The sequence below is a fragment of the Anopheles coluzzii genome, chromosome 2, assembly GCF_943734685.1.
Source record: "Anopheles coluzzii chromosome 2, AcolN3, whole genome shotgun sequence".
Lineage (NCBI taxonomy): Eukaryota > Metazoa > Arthropoda > Insecta > Diptera > Culicidae > Anopheles > Anopheles coluzzii.
In genome coordinates, this window is record NC_064670.1 from 113,844,478 (window position 1) to 113,863,895 (window position 19,418).

The following is a 19,418-nucleotide window of genomic DNA, read 5'->3' on the forward strand; positions in this document are numbered from 1 at the left end:
GATCTTCCAAGAAGTCAACGCCGACTCCGCCCCGGCGAGACAGCCAAATTGCTAATGCTACAGTGTGCACATTCCGTTTTGAGCAGAAACTTCATTTCACAGTCGGTTTACAAACAGCTTAAAGGAGAGATTTCAAGATTTTCTTGTGCTTCTGCTTTTCATCCTCCGCGCTCCGTACTCGAGAGTGTTCTATGCACACTCGGTATCATGCTCTCCTCTAGAGATACATTCTCTTTAACCTTTCAAGGCTTTTGGAAACATTTTCTATAGATTTTCTACCGATCTGTGGGTCTAGTGCGGGCGGTACCCGTAATGGTCCAAGATGATGGCCATTGTGCCATCATCATGTCCATCATTTTTTCGGGGACAAGCTAGAATAGATTAGTGACGGCCTGTGTGCGCAACATAAAGAGCCGACGGCACGAGCAGCATCACAGTGGGAGGACGTCTTATTATTATTATTATTATTTCTTTTTCACCGTTATTACAAGCAGATAGTAAAAAAAAACCAGCGCAATAAAGAAACGATCCAAAGAAAGAGCCAGAACAAGACACACACAAAAAACCTGAAAAGAAACACGCCCCAAGCCTGTCTAATATCGGCCTACCATCCATTGAAGGATGATGTAGGATTTTCCTATTTATTGCATGTAGGTCGGATGGGGCAATAAATTTATCGCTTGCATTATCGATGCTTATGAAAGTTGACAAGGCGGATTAAAGCGGCAGGATAACGCATCGTTCAAACGCGGGAGCTGAACGGTAAGTCCTTGGTATTATGCCACATTTTTAGCTGCAGATTGATTGACGTTTTTGGTTTTGGGTATTTTAATTTGAGGAAAAAAAACAGTATCACTGAATAAAATACACTCTATACATGTGCTTTTATACTATTAGTACTAACTTTATTCCTGCTGAATAAAACTAAATACTAACTTTTATTTTTAAACCTAGCCTTCAACATCTCTTGTAGGCTCTTCTAGAAAATGGGCTCTTCTTCTCCATTGTCATTTTCTGTAATATCATAACCTTTGAACTTTTATGTCATACCCAGACTGACCGTAACAGACACTTAACGTGCGCCAAATGCTATTACAAATTTGCATATCGCTACAGAAGTGCTGCTTATATAACTATGCCCTTTACACATTCGCCTGCCGGACTTGTTACAGGTACTACCTTTCCACACTGGACACAAGTGAAATTAGAAAAAAAAATCAGGACAAAGGTGGATGTAATACGTACGTTCGTCGCCTACATATAGTGACCATGTGTTTTTTTGTTTAAATAAATAAATGAAGCCAACCACTTGATTTCAGTACAGAAATTGCTCTAATCTTCTATGTTATTTCTTTAAGCTTTTTTTGCTTCGTACAATTCATACTGGTAGGGTCGTTTGCAAAACTCAAAGCAGACGGGTTGCAAGGTAACGAAATAGGTTAAATCATTCCTAAATCAGCAACAGAGTCGGGCACAACAGGAGGTCTTAGGATTCCATAGTTACCAGAAATAATAAAAAAGTTTTTTTTTATTAAAAAAGAGTTATATTTATAAACTTGAAATAAAGCTTTATTAAATAAGCGTAACAAGTAAAGTAAATTTAGTTGACATCGGTTTTCAGTTTATCACGAAGTAAATCATTACACCTAGCTTTTCTTTCCTATGAAAGGTTTCTGGAAAGTTGAAAAGTTGAAAGGTTTCTGAGCAGTCCACTTTCGTCGAATCGCCTTCTTTTACTCAAAAGTTTCAAGATTTCAATATTCTTGAGAATGGCAATTTCATGGCAAAGGTTTCAAATAATTAAGGTTTTCAAGACATTTTTCTTATTCACATGCAAAAGCATAATTAAGAATTTTTATAAAATAACTTTAAATTCCTAAAAACGAGCAATTTTCATACGAAATTCCACAAAAACGTGCTGTACGGGAAGTCCTTAAAATTGTCTCAATCTCATGAGCCAATCCAAAAAAGCTATAACATCATCACAGGACGGTTGCAGCAAAACTAGAAGAAATTTTTCAACCCTTGGAATATGAATTTTTGGTGATTTAATTACAAACATTCCAAAATAAAAAAATGAACTTTTATTTTTAGCACACGTGGGTGCGATGGTGTTTTCTTACAGCGCACAGAGTTGCCATGGAGGGAGTTACCATAAATAACAAACACACACAGGACGACGCGTGATACGCAAAACGAATTGTCGAAATTGAACAGTAAACAGTTTGTCACAAAAACAGCAAACGTTTGTCTCGCCCGTGTACGACGGTTTCATGCAAAAGAAAAATACCTCAAATCAAAACATGCTTCTGATTTGCCTCTTGCCGCGTGTCGGATCGCTTCTGTTTCCAAGCAGCTTGATGAAATCATCCGTACCCAGAACGCAGGGCCTACATAATGTTAATTTAATTTCTTCCACCCGTCACCGATGGCTGAAACAATCCCTTCTGCTTGCTTCGATCCATTCCCGTAAAGGACGGTACCGCAATTGCTAGACACTCAACTGTCGCTGATTACCTGGAACAGGGAACAGGCATGGTCGCTGGCCGGGCGGTACACGGCTCGTGGAATTTTCATTAGCATGTAACTAGAAATTCTCCGAATAACGACCAAACAGCTTCAGTCGGTGTGCAAAGAGTCGGCCATCTTGACGAACGCTTTCGGTGGAATGAACCGAATCAAGCCTACGGCTACGCCCTGCGGACTGATGATGGCAGCCATTTCATTGGACGCTCGGGGTCGGGGTAAATAGTTTCATTCGCAGCAATCGCATATCACACATAGTTGATAGGCGGCAGATGCAGCGAATATACATTCCTCGAACAGTTGAAGCAAATTCCTGTTTTGTCATCTGCTTTCTGTTGCTGCCTTAGATGTTCTTTGAAGGGGAATGTTATTCCGTGACAGGCGTGAACAGGACTTTTATGCTTTGATCGCATTGCTTTTATGCAATTTGATGGTGTAAAGGCGAGACAAATTAATAAGCAATTTACTTGTGATAAACTTATTGAAATGACCACATTTTTCTACAGCGCTTCTTTTTTGCTTCATAGTTTTTATTCGATCCGTACGGTTTCTCCGTAACAAAAGAATCACACCTAATGCGTGGAACCAAATTGTATCATGTTCGACCACATGGTCGTTCCCTCTGATTCCCTTCGCCGAAACAAACCAAAACGAATGCATCCACTTTTGCGTCAAGTGCGTATCGCTGATGCACCGGTGTGCATTCGGTGCTCGAACACGTTCCCACCGGTGGAACAAAATTCAATTACTACCGATGCCATGTCCCTGTGCGGTAGCAATTGAATCGCGCTGTTTGGTGAGAGTTTTCCACAGAAAAATTCAACAGAGAATACACTGCACACACACACACACACACACACACACACACACACACACACACACACACACACATGCATACAAACATTTCCAGTCCAAGGCAATGAAGACGTTTCATGTGGGTGAACGTGCCGTTTGAGGGAAAATGCAATATGATAACATGGCACAACATTCCCCGTATGGTGGTCGACCGTCAGCAGCAGCAGGGTGGATCGTGCCAATAGCTAAAAGCACTACATTTTTTGTGAGTGGCAATTTATGATTATTAGATTGGCAAACCGTGCGAATATGCACGGCACAACGATGGCCAGAAGCGTGCGAAAATAGTTTGCTTGAGGGAGTCTGATTGAATCAGAGCAGTGCTGTATGAGACAGAATTTATTTTGAAGATCGAATAGATTCTTATTCGTTGTTTGGAAATTGAGTCCCATTTTGAAGAAGTAACATATCGTGTTTTAAAAGGTTTGCCTATTGTAGTAGTGACCATTACATTTTGACTCTAACTCACCAATTTTAAAATATAAATTTTGTCTCTAGGGCAGCACTATTAGACTGTTAGTGTATTCTTTTCTTTATAAAATTCTATGTAATGACTGAAACTGTGTGCTTCAAAATTATTCAAGCCTCATATGCACCGTAGCAAGGACAGGCTATCTGGCAGTTTGGTACCAAAAAATACCTGTACAGGCTGGCATTAAGACACATAGAAGAAGAGAAGAATTAATCATTTAATTAAAATAATTTAAAATATAGCAATTGTTTGGAAGTTTTAAATGGAGCGGAAACAGTTGGTATGATTTTTGAGATGTAAACAACGTGTTGTAAATTTATTAAATTTCATAAGTTTCTCGCATACGCATAATCGCATAAGAAGTTTTTCTAGCAATCCTTGTAAATTTAGCATAATTCCTTCAAGAGTAAAAAAATGTTGTCTTACAGACAAAAATAGGTGTGTTAGGGTTAAAAATTGAAATTATTTTAATAGTTAAATAAACTTTCAATTCAAGATTATAAAAAAGTTCTTCAAAATAAAAAAATGAAAATAATTACATGCGATAGACATTTCCATTTTCTTCCATACTTCCTTTGCTTTGGTTCACCACAGCAGTGTCAATAATTCAACAGCCTGACAAACGTTTGCTCAATATTTGCTCTGCGCCAGTCTTGGGCAACAGATGGCCACATGCTATGTTTAGCACCGTGCGTGTTTTACACTATTTGCTTCAGTTCATTGCTCTTGCTAGACCACCGAGCGAATGCCGGAAACTTTTGATCCAGGCCAAGCGCCCAGGTCACTTTCTTCAACACTGAACGCTGGCCAACGAAATGTGAAAACTTAATCAGCATGTTAATTGATTTTTAATGACACTATTTGCCGTCCAACCGGTCAGTCGAGCATGGACCGAGCGCGCGTTTCGAGCATCTGTTGGCAAATCAGCCCCGTTTTACAAAGTACAATTAGGGTCATGTTCTGGTCAGTGTTCCATTCCCGTCCTCCCCCGTTTGTTGTCACTGGTGTAGATTGCGTTCATATCCGGTGTGCTGTATGTGTGTAAGTGAGTGTACTTTTGTCGGTTCTAGCCATTATTGTTTCATAGCCATTTGCATAAATGTTGTAAATTGCTAATGTGTCATCACATGAACTGTGCGCCGGTTCAGTGGTAGCGTTTACCACCCGCAAGGATGGTGAGACGATGAATACATGGTTTCGAAATTTGCCCATTCCCAAATGACTGGGAATCAATAACATGGTCAACCAATTGAGGAAAAATGTTGCAAGCAAGTTCACGAGAATGGCAATGCAAAGGTTTATTAAGAATTGAAATGTGTATTGTCAGTTTGATATGAATTAAATGAAAATGTTCACTCATTTTCGTAATTTAAGTGGTTTTATTCAGGTATTAACTCGAATTGAATTTTCCAATTGATAGATTTTGTAGGCATAACATAACATTAACGATCTGCTAGTGTGCTTGACAAATATGCTTGAAGGTTGAATGCATACTGCACACTTCAGAAATAACGAAATCGTTCAAAAGTTAGTAACTGCCGTTAACGACTGTTAAAACTTTGAGTCTTTTAAATAAATTTAAATATTTATCGACTCTAACGCCATCCGCGAGCTATGTGGGATTGGGAGTAGAGGTAAAATGTTTACTATCGTTTGGGGAGCTTTACGCCGAGTTGCATGAAAACTCCGCGTCGTAAAACTCTGTGCCTAAGCCGCACCGCTCGCTTGCAAGACGCTTGAACCCACGACGGTAGTCGAACCCGGTTTACGAGCCGCAGCACGAGCGTAAAATCTTGAACCGGCTCAACCAGGCACGGCGTACGATTTGCTCGACGATGTAATATTTATTCACACAAAGATACATACACACACACATACCCAAACGAACAGTAAATCGATTGCAGGGCTTAGCCATTTTTAAAGCATGCAAAAGCCAAAGGCGTTTTCAATTTGGTTGTAAGATACACTTTCGAACGCTCGACGCGAGCCTGCGAAGCAGAAAATATGCAAATGTAAGACCGTAAGACGGCAACACGCGTTTCTGTACGCATCGCTCGGTATGCTTTTTTTCTCTCATTCCGCTAGAGCAAGAAGAATCACATGAAAGCAAAGCGCTTCTTGCCGTACGACACGCAGCATCGTACCTTAGAGTGAAAACCAAAGCGAATGGCAGGAAAAAAAGAAGTGTCCATAGCAAATGGATTACCGTCTGATGTGCTTACATCTAACGTCAACGTAAAAGCAACGCATGAAAAAAAGGGACAAGAGACAAACGGGAAGCTTTGAAGAAGAGCTTAAATATAAAATAGTTAAAATAAAGCTCGCATCTCTTTGCGCAGCAAGCACGGAAAATGGAGAGGAAAGCAGTCCATGAACATAAGAGTAAGATAAGGCAAAGTGAAAATCGGTTCACTCCTCTGCTGCAAATAGGTCATTCGAGTGCAGAATTGCGAGCAGCGTAGAAATGGGATTTCATAATTAAGGACACTTTTCAGCACCCCCGGTCGGCCGCTCCGAAGGCGAACGGGATCCGAAAAGGGGATGGAAGAAATAATGCGCCCGGCGCTGCGTAGTTGAATTTGAATAAAAAAGTCTTTATCACTGGGAGCGATGGGCGTCTATTATCGTTACATTGGCTTTAGGGGTAGGTTATGTCAGTGTTGCACTTCTTTGCGATGGTGCTGCTGCTGCTGTGGCTGTGGTGGTCCGGAGATGTGCGCTAAGTAATAATAATTAGCATTTATGGCCGGAGCAACGAGTGATTAGGTTGTGGATGGTTGCTCTTAAATAATTATTAAAATAAAAGGGGAAAAAGGCAAAAGGTTAATCTTTGGTGTACTGTTTTTTTGTTGCCATTCACTGTTGCAACGCAATTTAAAAACAATCCTCTATAGAGCCAAAAGGATGAAAAGGTGGAATTGTTTTTTTACCATTCAACACAGACAAAGTAATTGTAATTCAGGATTATGTAGAAATTGTAGGAGTTAATACAGGTTTTAATCATAAAAAGAGGCATTCCTATCCAGTTGACATAATCTCTTTAGAATTTCATACTTTTTTAAATAAACACACACACACACTTATTATTGCATTGCAAACGCAAATTGTATTACCTGTAACCTCAAAACCACTTTCATACAAAGTACATGATTAATGGTTACCCATACATTTTAAATATCCAGCATAATTTTGCTCCGAACACACACCCAAAATGTAGCACGATGTAATACCGTGCTTCGGTCGAGTGAAGTATTTGTAACGGACCGCGAACAAACCGCTGCAGGTTGTAAACGTAAACAGCGGCACCATCGCTTTGATGAAATATGCTTCTACGCTGTAATCGTAATTTGTGCTGCTCGCAAACAGTATGTTTGCACCCAGTCCAATTACAAGTATGCCTTTGTGTATGTTAAAATTTCAGACTTCGTGCCATTGCGAAATATGCTGGCAAAATGTATTGATTCGGTTTTGTTCGATGATTGAATGTTTGATTGTGGAAAGTAAATTCCAGATAAATTCGCACTTCACCGAATAGTTGTGTTTGGTTGAAGTAAGTGTATGTATTTATTAATGTACGAATGGACAGTGTTCAAACAGTTCGAAAGATATGTATTGTAAATATTATTGCAAGCTCATCTGAGTTTTATGCAGCTTTGTAAATATATGAGTATGCAATATGATATGCTGCTCGGTGTTAATATAAAATCCATAGGTCTTGAAAGCCAGTACAGGCCAACATGTCTTCGTAGGACGTTACGACAAATAGAGGAAGACAAAATCCATGGAGAATACTAGCAGATATCTAGATGTTTAAAATGATGGATGATTCTCAATATCCAAATCTTTATTTTTAATCTTTAATTTGATGTCATGTCTTCTTCAACTCTGAACTCTATCGGTTTCTTCATTCCGTAATCATTTTCAAACCGTATGATGATTTCATTCTTTTGGCACGATTCAAAGGAGCGCTTATCGCACGGCTCGCACGATTAAATCATCTGTACAGAGCCCTGATTTTAATTGTCATTTCTAGGCAAAAGACATCCGATTGAAACGATAAAGAAACAAAACACATCTAGAGCTGCACCGTACGATAACAGAATCAGTGACAAATCGGAGCAAAATCTCCCCCAAGTCTCGGGTGCCATAAATCGATTAGTACCGCCGTTGTCGTCTAGCGAGCTACGCTTATCGTACCGTGATCTTATTGCTGTCCATGAATTGAGCCAATGCTACCGATTGCCCGGCGACAACCGCGTATGACCGCGCGCAATGGAGGTTATCGGCGAGGCTCATCGGGCCTGTGTGAGAAAGTATGCCTTCCGGACATCCGGGCAAAAGTGGTAAAACAATTTCAAAGGCAAACGCAGACCCCGCTGGAACGTATAAAATCGGCCCAGTTGCCGGTGAAACGACATCAGTCCCCAAGGTACGAAGCGCGCGAATTGAACTTCACAGTGATTCCATCTCGAACGGGAAAGTGACAGCTGCACACTCGGGGTTTAAGCTGAACTGAAAGGAAGCTGCAAAACAACAAGCATCGTTTGCCAAAGCCTCAAAATGAACGTATCGAAGCTGTTTGTTATCGTCCTGCTGGCCACGCTGCTGCTGTTCGGTGGTCAAGCCGAGGCGGGCCATCTGAAAAAGTTTGGCAAAAAATTGGTAAGCAACTAGCCATGGTAGCGAGCGGCCGGGCATTATCCCATTCAGCTAAGGGCTGTTGATTTACTCACTGTATATTTGTTTCATTTTATCTTTCCCTGTTTCTTTCCACTCTCGTTCATCGCGGGCGCAGGAAAAGGTTGGCAAAAATGTGTTCCACGCAGTGGAAAAGGTAGTGCCCGTACTGCAGGGTATACAGGATTTGCGTGACAAGAAGAACGGTCAAAGGGGTTAGCAAGGAACAGCCCGGTGGCTCGGAGGCTTGTTCAACAAGCTCGCAAATGGAGAGACAGTTTGAAGTCCCTGGCTGGACTGTTTTTGAGCCTGCAACCGTCACAAACATCAAAGGACTGTCTTTGCAACCTGCGCAGCGAGATGAAGATTATTTGGAAGCAATATTGGGTTTGAGGTTTTATCTTTCCTCTTCAAAAAGAAAAAAAATGGGAAGGTTTACAAACAACCTGTCCGGAGCAAAATTGCGTTTGAGATGAGTAAAAATGTAAACTGGTAACATATGTTTGCAGGATTGGAATAAAAGGGGATTTATTGTGTAGGATTACACTTAGTGTACTAATAGAATTAATAAATATTTTGCATTGATTGTAAAATTACAGTTGTTTTGTGTAAAACAATTTAGGCCTTAATTACTACTGGATGACTGGCTTGTAATATTTATTCCGTTTGTTGAATGTGTACAAAGAACATTATTTTCACTTTCAGAAATACCTGAATAAAATCAAAGTTTAATGTTTGTTAATATTAAATCATAGCAAAGAACACGCAAATTTTTGTTTTATTAAAGCTTTTTCATGACATTTTAAACGTATTCAAAAAATTTAGACCTTATCGATAACAGAAAAGTACTCGAATGTAAGTGCAATACCGCTCCGATGCACGATTCGGTTCAAAATAAGGAAAGAAACTATTTTAAAATTCTTTCAAAAAGTGAACCAATTTTTTTGATTGCACTGTTGGCATTTTTAGAACAAAAATTCAATAAAAATAATCTATAATTTTTTATCTGCTTTGATGCTTCCTTGTAAACGACTTGCAACCGTACATTCAAAATTGTAAGAATTTTTGATCGAATGAGTGTAAAGAAAGAAACAAACAAACAAACAACATGCTACAAAAGCGAGCAACCACAATTTTCAAAAACAAAACGCGTCACAATTTTCAGGGGGAAGGATCTGCAAATGCACCAACGCACCAAAGCCATCCGAGCCGTGAGAAAGGTGCATCTCACAGCAGCACCACAGCCGTTAATGTTACGTCGTGTGCTGTTGCAAAAACTTCACCAAACGCGTCGTACGCGAACAACCTACGTAAGCGGAAAACAGGAATACAAACGGTAACGCATTCTAAACCCGTCTACGAGCGGTATTCGAGCGAAAAACATTCAACACAACACGCGACAACTCATCTGCTGATTACCTGGCGTCGGTCGGCTTGTACGTGACATCGTATTTGTCAACTGGCATCGTGTGTGGATCCATCGAGGTTTGCCATGAGACCCGTACCGATGTGGGCGTTAGGAAGGTGACGGTAATGTTTTCCGGCGCGGTAGGTATTGAACCTGCAGCATGGGTGAAGGAATAGAAGAGAGGGTAAAGTAAAAGTTAGTAAAATTGTGTACATACACGTGGGTCGTGGCTGGTCGTGGATACCTGGTAATTAAAAACGCTACGTTAATGAAAGGCAACACTGTAACGTTGACGTACAGCGGGAACACGTATAGGATGTGTTTGTACGATGGTGAATGTGGCAATATGACACATCCATCTAGGAATCAATTACATTTGAACTGGGCCGCTGATAATTATATTAATTATGTATTTGCAAATGAAACATATCATCGGGAGCTTGTCGATTAATAACCTGATATAAAATGCATTCGTTTCTTTCATTTTAAACGAAATGTGTTACTCTTTCCATGAACCTTACAATACACAAACAAGCAACTTGTGCACGGTATGCTTCACAAAGCTACTAAATATTCTATATAGCTTACTTAATGTTAGCTAACGCCAGAGCTAGACGAGTTCCAAGAATCATAAAAAAAGCTTTTCAATGGTTAGTTAGGGAGGTTGAGGTTAAAACAGCCATATAAGTTGGAACTTCTAGATAACAAAAGGCAACGAATATTTTCATCAAAATATGTTCTTTCTGACTTTTCAGAATAGACACCACTCTAGTCAGTAAGCGAAATGTTTCCCATTAAACTTCCTAGAAGGTTTACAGCGAATAGTGAAAAGCGATAGACTTCCACGAAAATGGTACGAAAATTGTCTAATAATTCCAAAACATTTATGTCTGTATTTATGTTCTCCACTATCGTTACATTTTGGCCATCGGCTAAGGATATATTTAACAGTTACTGGGGCAATGATTTTCGCTATTAGCGCCTACGCCGTTCCACGCGTTGTACACTGTGACCAACAAGGCTTCGCCACCATGAATTTGGCCTCAATCTCGACGTTGCGAGACGAATCTAGAGTCTCTCTCTCTTTCCTTATCTCTCTCATAAGCACAAAAACGTTAAAACTAATGGCTTAATGACATGGTATCGGCCCACAGTTGCGGTAGGTTTGCATCGATTTTCCAACCAACGACGTGTACAAGACAACGCAAAAAGCGTTAATTTAAGTCTTCAGCATTTTCGTGGAAGTAAAGCTTTCATTAAAGCTCCTTTATGGCCGGTATACTCCCTGTAGCTAGCGTATCAGCGGCGATTAAACTAGCAGTAGATCTTCCAAAAAGATGAACCAATTTAGACTCCGGTGGTTCGCTAATCGAAATGCATAAATCTGACACTTTAAGCAGAGATAGCGAGATTGGGGGGAAGTATCCTAAGAAATCTTGATAGGCACAATAAATTGTGGGAAAAATGATAGCACAATTTTCCCCCGAATCTTGCCAAATTGCATTAAAACCTCGCAGCTACGGGAATGTCCCTGCGAGGGTCGATGCTGTGCGGTAAGCCGCAACGCCAATCTTGTTATGATAATCTAGCTTTTTCGAGGAAAATATCCCCAAGAGCCCAAGAACAGTGAGCACCGAACGAGATGAAAAGGAGCGAGCAAATGAATTGGGTCAACGTCGTTCGAACAACCGTAAACAACGTTCAGCCTTATCAGATCGGAAGCAACTGGCTGAGCGGAGCATTCATCCGATTAAAACAACCAGAACTGTGAGATATAAAGAGTTTAAAATTACAATTTGCATATCTTTGGGTGAAATAAATACTGCAGAAGGGAGCAAAAAATCCCCCCACAAAAGTAACCCAATTCGTTTGCCGTTTCATTCACCACAACAAACGATGTTTGCATTACCCCAAACCAGGATGGTGTCGGGCTTGTCGGAAGCAGTGAAAACATCAGCTCCATTTATTTCCGCTTTCCATCCTTTCCATCCATCCGTTGTACAAAAAAAACAAACGGCAGAAACAATAGCAAAACATACTTACCACAATCATCAATAAAATCGGTCCCCACCTTTTCCGCCCGCTTGTTACGCAAATAATGGCTGCGATTGATGTTGATGATGATGGACGTACGATTGGTGTTAAAATGTGGTGTTCTGCCATTTGGTTGCGTTTGCAAATTTCCAAAACCCAACTTTATTAACCACTCTTGCACTGGGGAACGTGGCTAGCGGTGGGTAAACACGGGATTCCGAACCATTGTACTTTACATCAATCATTTTGGAAGTTTCCCGCCATCCATTTCGTTTCCCGAGCTTTATGTGCGGGTAACAGAGGAGGCAATTTTTCACGGTCCGGTCGGTCTCTTCCAGTGAGAGCTTTCCACCGCGCTACCACTTGACTGTTGCTGTTGTTTTTGTGTGTGTTAAGTTGATGGATTTGTTCTTTCGACGACGGCGTTTTCGGTTTATTAGTTTATGGGGGCTTGAGCGTTCAACTGTGGGTTTTAGTTTCAATTGTTGTTAAATATGCAGCCCAGACAGACAAAAATGGCTCTGATTTGCAAACAAAAAACCCAACAACATGACTCCATTGCAATTAGCGATATGCTCACAAAAGCCCCGAAACGGAAAACATGCTGCATGATGGATGGTTTTCCGCTGTGCTGTTAAAAGGGCGATCTAGTTGGGATTCGCATCGGCTGCATGTTGATGAACTTAGAAGCAAAATTACTCTCAACACTGGCAAGACGATCGTGAGTAAGTAGCAGTTGCAAACAACTATGCAGCATTTGAAGGACTCTTCCTGGAACTGCTAATTTTGACAGCGTAATATAACATTGATGAACGCAGTTTGGATGCTTCGGATCAAAAATTAATCCACACGAGAGTACACAGTACTACGGGTACGAGTTATACAGGGGAGACGGTACAGCTCTTGTTCGTGCACTCAACCGGTAGCTAATTTATATTCCTCCCGAACAAGCGCCAAATGCTGATCGTCGAGGCAAACGGGTGGAAACTTACTGCCGCTGGGTCAAACTTTCCCGTACGCGGGTGTTCTCTCCACGCTTGTTCACGGGGAACAATTTCGCGAACAACTTTCCGTGTACCGCTGGGTGTAGAGAAGAGTGTGTTGTGTGTATAATCCGGAGCATGCATTTTAGTGTCGGAAATGATTAGAATGTTGGAACTCGTGGTCTGTCAAGTGCGATTGATGAGGTACATGGTTCTTCTCTTTATACGTTCTAGATGAAGTTTGGCATGCATACACACACACACACATACACGCGAGAGAGTACTAGGGTATTCTGAGCATGATTTGCTGTTCTATTTATATGCTTTTCTTCTTTGCGGACTTATGTTCTTTTTGACATAACATCTCCAGGGTATTGTCTGTATTCATTAAAACTTGTTATAAAACTTTTTTGAGATGAATTGAAGAAGTGAGTAATGCTGAGATTTGAACAAACGATGATTGTCGTATAATACCATGTGCTTTACACTGTGCCAAGCAGCTCTAATCGAGTCAACGTGCTAGATGCCTATTTAATCCAATGATAATGGTGCGCTCTAGATTAGCACCACAAATGTACGAAAAAATGGACTTAGTTCATAAAAAAATCAATCAACTTTCTCATCTCTTTTCTACGCACCGAACCGAGCATTCTAGACCTTGTCCGGAAATGGGAAACTTTCCACCACATACACTATTCTTTCAATATTGCTATGCTGCGAAGGAGATGGAGAGCTGTTGTGGGCAGCCGTGCGTGCCGACCCCTGGACTTGCCGTGGCAGTTGCGCTGCCACCGGTCAACGTCCAGGGGGACAACAGTGTGTACACGCACACTGTCGCACACACTAAGCGTGCAAGGCTTAGTGTGTGCCGAGCGCCTAGGCAGAGTGTGCACGAAGGCCGATCGAGCAGGAGCTCTCGGCAGGGGCGCTCGGTGCGGCTGGTGCGCGGCCCATACAGTATACGTTTAAAGTGTTTGTTCATTATGTATTTTATTTATATCGTATGTTTAATAAGTGTTTTAATAAAGCAAAAGTGTCAAACACAACAGTGGCGACGAGGATGGGATCCTCCTGCGTAAGGGGGATCCCAGTACGAACCCGCGGACGCCATCGCGATTGTGCATGTCTTTCGCTGCATCATCGCAGCAGCCATCGCGATGGCAAAGGTCCGGGAAGGATTGGGCCGCCGCCCCCGCCAAGACCGAGGCCCCGGATGCCGTCCCATCAAGGGGACAGCATGGGCAGCGCTGCACACTCTCGGCGACGTGTGAAGGTCGCCGGGCTGCAGTCCAAGCAGCGCCGGCAGCGTCATCGGCGAGGAAGCTTTCCGCCTTGCTGCCGGGCTATGGGCGAGAGCGTCATCCGCCAGGCTGCAGCCCCAGCTTCAGCGGGCGAGGTTCATTGCCGCCCTGAGGTAACAACAGCAATCATGCCACTGTGTCCTAAGAGGGCGAGGGATCTAAGCCGCCCTGGATGCAGTGTGGAAAAGGGACGAGGACTCATGCCGTCCCGGGTGCTGCTCTGTATTATGGGGGCGAGGTTGTCATGCCGCCCCGGAGACAGCCACAGTGTCTAAAAGAGAGCGAAGGTGTCATGCCGCCCTGGATCCAGCACCACGAGCAACAGCAACGCGCAAAGGAAGGGCGAAGGATCATGCCGCCCTGGCTGCATCGTGACCAAGAGGGCAAGGGTGTCATACCGCCCTGGAACAGCATCATCAGCATCAGCCCCAGCTTCAGCGGGCAGCAGGAACGTGTAAAGGAAGGGCGAGGGTCTATGCCGCCTAGCATCAGCATCAGCAGCAGAGCGCAGCAGCAACAACAGCAGGAACATGTGAAGGAAGGGCGAGGGTCCATGCCGCCCAGCATCAACAACAGCAGCAACAGTGTCCAAAGAGGGCGAGGCCGCCCTGGATGCAACAAAGCATCCGCCGCCGCAGCAGGGTTGTCGTCGTCGGCTCGGCTCAAGCACGACAAAGGGCGATAGCAGGGTGGAAAAAGGCGACGAAGGCGTACGCAGCATCGCCACCGCGGCAAGTGATCGTCACCGTCGTGGAACAAACGCGAGAAAAGGGTGAGAGCGAAGCCGATAAGGGTTTCGGTATCCGTGGTATACCGAAAGCGCTCGCGCCACAGCATCCCCAGTATTCATCAGCATCGGCCGGAGGGTGTCACCACACCGGTATTCCCTCAGTGGAATATTCCGTGTCGGTTCGACCCCTCCGGATAAATAAAGGGGGAGATGTTGTGGGCAGCCGTGCGTGCCGACCCCTGGACTTGCCGTGGCAGTTGCGCTGCCACCGGTCAACGTCCAGGGGGACAACAGTGTGTACACGCACACTGTCGCACACACTAAGCGTGCAAGGCTTAGTGTGTGCCGAGCGCCTAGGCAGAGTGTGCACGAAGGCCGATCGAGCAGGAGCTCTCGGCAGGGGCGCTCGGTGCGGCTGGTGCGCGGCCCATACAGTATACGTTTAAAGTGTTTGTTCATTATGTATTTTATTTATATCGTATGTTTAATAAGTGTTTTAATAAAGCAAAAGTGTCAAACACAACAAGAGCTAATCTCTACCACAGAAAAATACGTGCCTGGCAAGCAGAACGACGACGAACACGATCGTTTGTCCCGTTTTGACATCCTCGATAGACCGTGTCGTAGAAAAAAAGGAGGACAACAATCAACGAACCAAAGCACAAGCGTAAAGCATCAAAATCTCATCAATTATCCTAATTATACCATAATCGATGAGTAGGCGGGAGCAGCAGGAGCATCGCCTATGATATGTTTAGTGAAGTGATAAAATAAAATAATTAATCAACCCACTGGCGCCACCAGCGTGGGAAAGAATGCGTACCGCCTTGGCAGGGACTGTGACGTGCTACCTTTGTGCTTTCCTTCCGAACGCTCCGGGAATCTGTAATTGGTGACACGTTCGTGGGATGAAGCTTTACGTTCGATCGCACACACACACACACACACAGCCTGTGGTCTTAATATTGTCTATTTCTTGGGAGGTGATACTAACGCGACACGACATGCGACACACACACTCTCTCTCCTTCTATTCTTTCTTCCCGGAGGCACGTAACGAATTCTCTTTTCCATCGCTCACGGTAAAGCGTTGATCGGATTGCAGCTGGTACGGTTTTGGCACTAAATTCAGCATTAAAGACAGTGTCAGTTTCATCTGCTTCTCCACCCATGGTTTATTATGTTTTTACCCCCACGTTCTCAGAGTATAGGATGCTGTTTTCTGCCCACCGGCAAGACGGATGTCTAAGTTGTCAGATTAATTTCTTAAGGAAACAACATCCGCCCACTCTCGGCCCGGGCGCGGTGCTTGCTTCATTTTGGACGGAACTTTCACACCAAAAACCGTTGCCGTTGTCGTGTTCGTTTTGCACTTTCGCTGACCCAATTTTGTTGTTCTGCAGTAAAGTTGTGTACACAATAAAAAGAGTGAACTTCGAAATGTAAAACGACAACGAAAGACAGTCGTAGCATCGTCACTTGAACTGTCATTAAATTTTGTTTCCTTCCTTTTTTTTTGCTGTGCTTGTTTTGTCGCTCGCACGTTCCATTTGAGCGACGGGGTTCTGATTTGTTGTGCAATTTGTGCGAGAAGCTTTCAGATTCCGTTGCCGTTTTCGTGCTAATAGGTTGAAGATAAGCGATGAGAGACATTGAGGGTTTGAAGTTCTGCAGAAATGACAAACAAGTTGCAAAAAGAACCCACCCTACGCTGTTGATTAAAATTAGAACTTTTGGAACGAGCAATATCTTCTCAGTCAATGAATCGTTTTAAGTATGTTTTATTAGTTTAAATAGCAATGAATTTCAAACTCTAAACTCTATTGAATAATACGCGAGAAGCATTAGCTTCTTATAAAGAGCTCCTTAGACACCCGTCCATGTAACAAAGCACCGTCCTGTAAGTGTGTTTAAGAGGATCAAACGCCATCAATTATCTAGCTTTCTTAAGCCTTTGGTCTTTACTTCAAAGCTTACGCTTTCTTTGAAGGGTCACTTTAACGCAATAATCGCCGTTCGATTGAACGACCGACCGACTTGACCAGTCCAGAAGGCACGCCGGTTTGTTCGTACCGTTTACCCTCCACCAACAAATGGCTCAATAGTGCTAATGGAGCACCGGGCCCAAAACATCACGGTCTAATCGGTGCTTTACGGCCGTACCGTACCGAAAGGGAACAAACAATGCCGGGCAGGTTACGCTCTCGTTACACATTTTCTTTCCGAACATTCCAACGAGATAAATCAACGGATGCTAATTAAATTTTCATCAACGGCACAGTTTCCTGGCTGATCGTCTCGTCTCGTGGCTACACGTCTCCGAAGGGGTGCTGATGAAACGGAATGGTTCATTTCGAAGGCAGCTTGATTGTGATTCGGGTTCCGTATTTCGCTGTCGCTGGGACGGTGCGTCTGTATGCTCAAGAAGGGGGAAATATATTTAGCAAACAGAAAACAAGGTGAACGATCTAGAACAGATAAGAGTGTTTGGTTTGGGCCGGAAGCTAATCATCATTTATCTTTTCCAATTAGCAGCAGCAGTTAAGGATTTTATTGACATCGAGAACAAATAATTGTAATTGTGTTTTGCACTGTCCCCGGAATGACATTAACTGTCGAGAATTGTCTTGTTGAAACGGAAAAGCACTCGGAAAGAAGACAAAAAATGAGCTATAGGAATGAAACAATGAATAATTAATGTTCCATTGTTCAGTCATTTTTTCACAAAGTTAAACGTTAAGAGACGACTTTCTTCTTTTATGTTTCATACCTAAAACATCCCGTATGGTTGGAGCACAAACTCTAATATAAAATAATCTTTATCCAACCTGCCCTTTAAAGCCCAGTAAAGTTTTCCTTTGCTACCATGATGGAACCAGTCTTTGTTCATCGTTTCCCTTCGCTATGCTTCATGTGTAATGAAAATGGATATTACATGTAGACTGTCGCACACTCACCCTTAAGCGGTGAGCATGCAAAGTGTGAGTAAACTTTTCATCACCTGCGTTAAAAGTGAAAACACTCTGCTGAAATCGAGTAAGTGTGTGTGTATGTGAAGGTGCGAGCATGTAAGTAAGTAACTAAGCATGAAAAGGGAAACTTTCTTTCGGAGGCTTTAACTATCGATCAATAGTCCCTATAGTACCTTTCATGGCTTTTTTGGACAAACTAACTTTGTCTACCAACATTAACAAAAGAAAAAAGCTTTCTTCGCTCCGTATTCATGCCCGTCAGGTAGTTGAATCTTTTGCAAACCATATATTCGCTGCTACTACCAACATACCGACACAATCCTGCCTTCATCGCCGAACGGCTTGTGAATTTCGTCACCATCTGCAAATTTCTTCCCTTCCGCAGAGAAAGCCATTCTTTTACAGGACCATCATTATTGTGCTGTCGTTGACACACATGTGCTCGCGGGACGTTGCTTTGAAGCTCGGCAGGCATAATTTACATACTCATTTCCCATTCGAGCTGGGCTGCGGTATAAGTATGTGTGAAAATTGAAACGAAACTAGCGCTACAAAGGATCGATCCCGGGGGAGGAAAGGAACGAGAAGCACGTTACGCGATGAATGGCGAGAATTTTCTACCAATTATTGAAACATAATTGACGCTGAAAATAGCACGTCACCGTACGCGTCCGATTGCGGAATGCTCTGGAGACTGTGCTCTAGCACAAAAATCGGCCCGTAAGCAGTAAGGACGAATTGAATTTAGTCGGTGGTTGGTCGACGGAGCGTACCACTAACGAATCCAATATGGCACTACAGCCTCGGGGCTCGGTGATGATTAGTGCTTAATTGTACGGGGAATTGAACTGTCACCTCTGACGGGTCGTTTCGATTGTAGGTCAGTATGGGTATGCCCATAAAAGCTCGGGCATTTTATGAGTGCCTCTCATTCTCTCTACCGCTAGCCGTGCACGCTATTTTATGTACAGTTTCATTGGAAAATCTAATTGTGTCATTTTCACATTCAAAAATAAATTAATGAAGAGTGTTAGGTTTGAAATAAAGCTGACGGTTTTTAATTAATGGATAATTGTTTTGTTCAATTTGTCGATCAAAGCTGTTATTTTTTATGAATATGGTAACAACAAAGTTCAACAAAGCAGCTGGAAAAAAGAATACATTAAAAATAGTAACTTCCATGCAGCTTTTTTCAGTATAAGTTTGATTAAATCTTTTGCGGAAAACATTTTTATATTGCAATTCATGATAGGAACAAGATGTTACAAGATGTTAAGGTTCGCTTAATCTTTCTAGATCGCTTTTGCACACACAGTACGTTCAAGTAAAGATAGTGTAAATACAATGACAAGCTGTAACCCCAAAGAGGAACAAAAGCGTTACCAACTTCAACCAAAAAGGCACCCAACTTGTAATTATTTCGAAAGCATGCTCTGCCATTCATTTACATCCCAATGCAT

The 19,418-nt window shown here is 42.6% G+C and overlaps 2 protein-coding genes across 6 annotated transcripts in view; one reads left to right on the forward strand and one right to left on the reverse strand.

The window, feature by feature from the left end:
• The window catches only part of LOC120961629 (uncharacterized), a 114,078-nt gene that overhangs the window by 53,345 nt on the left and 41,315 nt on the right, over positions 1-19,418 (reverse strand). For all 5 annotated transcript variants that reach the window (XM_040385512.2, XM_040385507.2, XM_040385506.2 and 2 more), the window contains exon 3: positions 9,950-10,091. In XM_040385512.2, the coding sequence (XP_040241446.2) occupies positions 9,950-10,091 (142 nt within the window). The remainder of the gene's footprint in view (positions 1-9,949; positions 10,092-19,418) is intronic.
• Positions 8,283-9,128, forward strand: LOC120961630 (cecropin-B1-like). Its single transcript, XM_040385514.2, has 2 exons — positions 8,283-8,515; positions 8,649-9,128. The coding sequence occupies exons 1-2, from the start codon at positions 8,414-8,416 to the stop codon at positions 8,748-8,750; spliced, it is 204 nt and encodes a 67-aa protein (XP_040241448.2). The 5' UTR covers positions 8,283-8,413; the 3' UTR covers positions 8,751-9,128.

What these genes read in the sequence shown, in the direction of transcription:
- LOC120961630 (XM_040385514.2), top strand. Translation starts at nt 8,414, where the DNA reads ATGAACGTATCGAAGCTGTTTGTTATCGTCCTGCTGGCCACGCTGCTG. An exon ending in AAAAGTTTGGCAAAAAATTG is followed by an intron (nt 8,516 to 8,648) that starts GTAAGCAACTAG and finishes TCGCGGGCGCAG; the next exon opens with GAAAAGGTTGGCAAAAATGT.